Below are 6,352 nucleotides of genomic sequence, written 5' to 3' on the forward strand. Positions count from 1 at the left end.
CCCCCCCCCCCCCCCCCCCCCCCCCCAGAAGCAGCTGTAGATTGCTTGGAGGAAGAACTTGCTTAGCTTGAAAGTATGGCCCTGTGTTTTTAAGGAATAATATTAAGTCCTGCTAGGCTGATCAAGCTTTGGTAAGGTCAATGGAAATCTTCCCTAGCAGTACATATGGGTCTTTCAGCTATACTGCATCTACATAATGTATCTTCTAAAGCTGCTGTTGAATCTGAAGTTCTCAGATGAATCATGGAGCCATGCAAATGGAGTTAAAATTAGTTTTGTAATCTTAAATTATCTGCATCTGTAGAAATAGTTTCGAAAGGGTTACAGGTTTTTTTGTGTGTTGCCCATAGGTAATTCCTTAAACAGGTTAGGTTTATGTAGAATAATGCCATGAATGGTATAAACATATGAATGAGGGTAGATCAGAGTACTAAGCTGAGTATTCAAAGCAGTGGTTATAACCAGTGATGTTAAAAGTACTTTTTTTCTACCTAAATATTCAGCAGGTGTCTGTGAATTATTCTAGCTAATTAGTATTTTAGCTGCTTTTGAAGTTAGATAATGTGAATGAGAAAAACATACTACAGTTGTGTAGCAATGGTAAAGATAAAAATTTGTGTCTGAAAAAAATTAGAAGGCATCTGCTGGATTTTGTATCACGGGGAAACTTACAGTTCTGAATCTCTATTTTCCGAAAGAGCCTTTTAGTTATAATATTTGATTCTAAGCAGGAAATAATTGATAGAGGTTTTGAGCTATTATGCAAGAGAAGTTGAGGCTTCTCAGGAGAGTAATAGTTTCTAGATATATAGAATCTCTGTGAGTGGGTACCCCAATACCTCCCAAGAAAACAAGGTGCCACATAAAGTTATCAAGATAATTTGGTTGTAAATGAGAACCAGACATCATGTAACCATGTGAGATGTTTTGTAGAAGACTTGTCTGTTCTTTCATTTAAAAGTGATTAAGAAGCACTGGACTAAGAATTAATCCCACCCTGCCCCTACCCCCCCTTAAAATGTTGCTGATGATTCTCTGGGATTACTTTAAAAAAATTGGTCCAGCTCACTCAAATTAGGATTGTTTTGAAATTAAGTCTTTATTTTCTGTTTTTCAGGTGGTGAAACTCTCAGAAATAGTAAGCTTAGCAAAACAAGCTCAGGTGGATGTAAAATTTCAGTTGCCAATTTGAGAAATGTCATGCTGGTGTCTAACATGTTCTCTGAAATACTGTGTTCTGTGGGGTATTTTTCATTTTTTTGTGTGGAGGTTTTGATTGTTTGACAGGCGCACAGACTGAAGTACCTGGTCTTTAATGTTAACATTCAGAATGGTCAGAGTTCTTGTGAAAGCGTGTATTGCTGATATTTAGTCCTTAGTTGTTCTCAAGCCTCCAGCTTCTGCTGCAGAATGTCACTTGCAATATACTTCTGCATTGTCCAAAGTAAAGCTTCTGGTTGAAAAATAATTATTCTGAATGAATTCTGAAGTTAGACTTTACCTGTAAATTTGTATTAGCTTTTGTTAAAAGTAAATATGACTAGAGTATCTAGTTGTCCATGTAGAGAAATGTATTGTAACGGTATTTTATATTGGAGACAGTTGTACTTAGCAGTATAAAGGACATGAGCGAACCAATCGTTATTTATGAATAGGTGCATTTGAACTTGATCAGAAACATTTTTAGAAGTGCTTCACTGAAGTGGCTGGTAACTCTTCTGGACAACTTGTTTAATCACTACAAAATATACTGTAGCACTTAGATTTTCACGATTCCGGTCCTTGCAAAAAAAGCATCATGTAGTTTTATATATGAACAAGCATTTACCAAACTTCAAGGAGACAGACTGCATAGAGAATTAAAATGTCTATTGTACATTGCTAATAAAATTGTACATTAATAAAATGTCTCCCAAAACGTGTACTGTGTCTTTCTTTATATGTCACCAGTCTGATAAATTGCATATTAAACCATATGGATTAAATCCATATTAATCCATATGGATTAAACCATAATTTAAGATAGCAAGCTAAAAGCGTTTTAGGATTATATCTACAATAGCACATATGTTAATTTTCTTCCTGCTTAAATTACATTGTGTGATTAAAAACACGTGAACTCATGCTGTGTTGAAAAGGTTGGACAGATACCATGCATGTAACAGCTTACTGAAGTGGCCATAACTGATCTCTGCACAAACATATATGCGGGAAAATGTTGCTTCTACTAACAAATCTTGTATTAACTGTTATTTTTTGTCACCTTACAATGCTGTTGATTTTGGCATTACATAGAATTGGGAATTTGGATGATGATCCATTTACCACTTAGTTTCCAAGTGATGTTAAGTTTCTATGACTCATTTTTTGTTGTAGTTTGTAGGGTTTTTTGTTTAAAATGCTATTTTCTTGGCTAATGATAGTGTAGTTTTTATCATGAAGTAATGAAGACTTGTCTGTGGTGGGATTTCAAAATGGAAAATCATTTAATCATGAACTGAAGACTTAAAAGGATTATGTGAAATGTGGGGAAACTTGCATTCAATCATATGCGGTTTTGAGGTGGATAAGATAAATGCAGAAACTATTTAAACTAGCATGGCATATTTCATAGTTTTTTGGCAGCACTAAAGAAAATCAGCAGAAATTAAACGCAGTCTGAATTGGAACTGGATTATTTTTGATCCTAGTTGGTCTCACAACTGACTACTGCACACTGTTGATCCAGCATGCAAAATTGGGCTTCTGGGTATGCTTGGAACTGCTTTTATTCAGGGGCCTTGAATGGATTTGCAGAGATAACTAGTTTGAACAGATTTGTTAAGCATTGAGTAATTTTGAGAATACAATTCATTTCTAGCATGTGGGTTTGCATCTAGCCTTATGTTTTTACTTTTAAAAAATCTGTGTGGAATGATAATATTCCAGGTTCATAAGGAATTTTTTTTATTATTTTTTAAACATACCAGGCTAATTCTTTCTAAATCAGAGCAAGGAACAATGAGACAAAAGTGACTTGATGTTGCCAAAATTGACAGATGGAAATGGTCTTTTAGTACAAATTCTGGACTAGAATGGAGGCAAAACTACATCCTGCTGTTACTCCAGAATTTCCCTATACCCTATTTGAACTGTTAAATGTAGTTGAGTAGGGGAGAGGGAGCCAAGACAAAGTGTTTTCCATCTTTGAGAGGAATGTAAAATACTGACATTCTCAGTTAACGTATTCACAAGTAATAGATGTGGCAGAAAGTGTTTTGCCATTAGGGTAATTCTAAAGTTCATAGTATTCCTTTAACAAAGGATGAGGAATAGGTGTGGCATAGGAAGGTGGCTGCATATAATTTCCAGACCAGGGTGTTCAGAGTGTACCAAATCACTCTTGATGCTAAAATAACCATCTGTAGAGTGGAAGATAGTTGCTTTAAGTTACTTCAGCAATGCTTATTGTAATGCAGATAGTTACTAATTGGAAAAAATTGAATTTCCCTTTGGAAATAGCAGTGTGTAAGGGGTTGGGTATAGTTGTCTCAGACAGTGACATGAGAGGCATGGGAGGAGTGTGAACAGTGATATGAAGGACTGTGACCAGGATGGCATATATGTGGTGTATATAGGTGCCAGGCATGCCCCTTTCCAGAGATAGGGGTCTGGAAATGTTATTTCTTGTTATTTCACTTGAAGAAAACAGTGATTGACTGATTTGTGTTGAGTATCTGGAAACTAAGCAGGCACATGAAGATTGCTTTAATTAAGAAGGTACTAGAATGCTCTGACCTTTTAATTATGTATGTCTTAATTGTTCTTCAGATTGTTTTGCCTAAATCAAAGTATGTTGCAATCAAGGAATGTTAATCCATTTAGTGTGTAGTTTGTAATTTAAAGGCCCAAAGGAACTAACTGGAAAATAATTTAAAGGCCCATGTAGGAACTAACTAGATCTACTTAAAACCTTGTAAACAACCTCCTTACCTGTACTGTATTGTGATATTAATAATCAAAGATTACTAAAATTAGTCTGTACAGGCAACAGCAAAATTTCTAACAAAGTCAACAAAACATGAAAAGTGTGTAAACTTCTCTACAGATGAGAGCGTCAAAGGAACAGGAATTTTAATGACAGTAAAAGGAGTTTGTATTAGATGACTTGCTGCCTTTTGATTCAGTTATCAGTGCAGTTTTTCGTGACTGTTTTGAGATATCATAAAAGCAAATGCCTTTTTATAAGAATTGTGTAAGCACTACCAACCTTGAAATTCTGATATTAGCTGTTCTCATGTTCCACAGCTATGTCAAGTGTTAAGACTTGTGGGATGTTGTGACCAATGTGCTTGAAGACAGTTCTAGCGGACGTTAAGGGTGAATGTTATACCATGAGTATTCAAAAAGATTAAGGGGTTTTTAATGTGTTATCTGCTGAACCAGTTTCTATTTAATGTATTTAACCACTTTCTAGTGAGATACTTCAGTGAAATAATCGTCCTTCATAAAAAACAGACACTAAGATTCTAAATAGTATTAATATAGATACTGTTGGTGGACACACTCAAGATTTGTTTAAAAGTAGAATTCCAATGTTGGACAGTTTGAAAGAAAAGCTTTGAAGGAGCTGGGAATAAATCTGTATTTCAAATTACTAATAAGTCTAATGCATTTAATGTGGGGAAAGCCTGTATAGTAACCCCCTGAAGAACACTGCAGCAAGGAGAACAACTCGTTTCATGAAGGCTTAAGTAGGTAGCTTCGTACCTCGTGCAGATGAAAGAGTAACCCAGGATTAATGGAGGCTTAGTTGCAAGATAATAGTACTATTTTAAAACAAATATTTAAATTCAGCTATCAAGCTGATATGAACAAAAGAGAAGGTCAGTGCAGGATGTGCCTGAAGCAGTAGCTCACCTTTGAGCTGTGCAGGAACTGTAGACGAAGGTAGTGAGTTGCCACTGTTTTGTACTGGGGAACCCATACCTCAACATACCACGGCTTGCTTCTCAATCATTAAGTCAGTCTGCCTGATTAATCTCTTTGCCTGACAGAGACTATCACTGCAGGTGGTATCTTTAATATCTGCTGTATCACCATCATGGGAAGCTGCAGTGTAAGAAAACTTCTGTACTGGCCAATGTTTTGTGAAAGATGTGTGGTAAAGTTTTCATCTTGTGAGGGCGGTCAGGAAGATTAAAAAATGCAGTGTAGCGAGCAGAGACTGGGACCAAGGGAAAGGAGGAGGCATCAACTGTCTCTTCCCAGCAAGTTATCTGTCAGTCAGTTGAAGTACCAAGCACCTGAGGAAGAGGAGAAGAGTTTATTACTAGATTTAATTTAAAGCCTTGCCATTCCGGCCAGTCTGGATAGATGTTGGCAGCCTTGTGTGTACTTGCTGCAAAGCTTTAAATATGAACTTGTAAATACCACTGAAATTGAGTACCTGCTGTTCTACATGATAAGGACTGACTGCATGGGTCAGGTAAAATGTTCACCTAGTTAGGAGATGCCTGGGAAAGGTATTAGATCTGGGTAAGGAAATAGACTCTCCCAGTCAGCATCAATTTGGGCTTTGGAGTATTGTTACTCAGAGGTAGACACAACACAACAAAGCTACTCAAAACTGGCAGTGGCTGTGCCCTGGAATTCCTATCCTGCAGGTGAGCTTTAGCACATCAGGTGCATTTATTTTCATTTGAGATGAATAGCTGAAATACCCTGCAAACTAAGCTATGGGGTTTTTTTAGTCAATTGAAATAATTAGTTCTGTAAGATGGTATGTCATAATTAAGCAATCCTTAAAATGTAATGAAAGATTTTCTTCAAGTGTGTGTTAAAGTGCAAGAAACCTAATGAAGGGCCTGTACACACAGGTGTTCAACTGCTTTGTTTGTGGTTTTTTTTTTTTTTCTTATTCCATTTACAACCAATGGCAACATACTCTCATATGAAGGGAATGATGAGGCAGTCAGGTGTGTTTTCCCATGAAGAACAGGGAACAAAGGAGTAAAGTCACTCAGGTGTGGTGGATGGTAATTGGCCAGTAAACAATTTTGTTCACAAAAAAAAAATAATCTAAAAGACAGACCTTACTGAGAATTGATTTCTTAACAAAGTATGGGTTGTTGTTTTTTTTTTTTTTGTACCTGACTCCAAATTTCATCTGTTAAAATGGAAGAAACTCTACAGATGTCTACAGAGACAGAGGGAACAATGTGTGAGCAATAGATACACAGCAGTGGGGATAGTTTATTCCTAATACAGAGTTGTGGTCTTTTGTGTCCGCAGGGTTTCACAGGCAGTAATTAAATTCAAATTGTTTGGGGGTGTGTGTGTGTGTGTTGTGTCATTTCCCCCCCCCCCCCCC

General features: G+C 36.6%; 1 protein-coding gene across 1 annotated transcript in view; it reads left to right on the forward strand.

The window, feature by feature from the left end:
• SUCLA2 (succinate-CoA ligase ADP-forming beta subunit) overlaps positions 1 to 1,919 on the forward strand; it is a 26,534-nt gene extending 24,615 nt beyond the window's left edge. The window contains exon 12 of the mRNA XM_026845137.1: positions 1,118 to 1,919. Within this exon, the coding sequence (XP_026700938.1) occupies positions 1,118 to 1,192 (75 nt within the window). The 3' untranslated portion in view covers positions 1,193 to 1,919. The remainder of the gene's footprint in view (positions 1 to 1,117) is intronic.
• The last annotated feature ends 4,433 nt before the right edge of the window (positions 1,920 to 6,352 follow it).

This window comes from Athene cunicularia, assembly GCF_003259725.1.
Source record: "Athene cunicularia isolate RWA chromosome 1 unlocalized genomic scaffold, athCun1 chr1_part1, whole genome shotgun sequence".
In the NCBI taxonomy this organism is placed as follows: domain Eukaryota; kingdom Metazoa; phylum Chordata; class Aves; order Strigiformes; family Strigidae; genus Athene; species Athene cunicularia.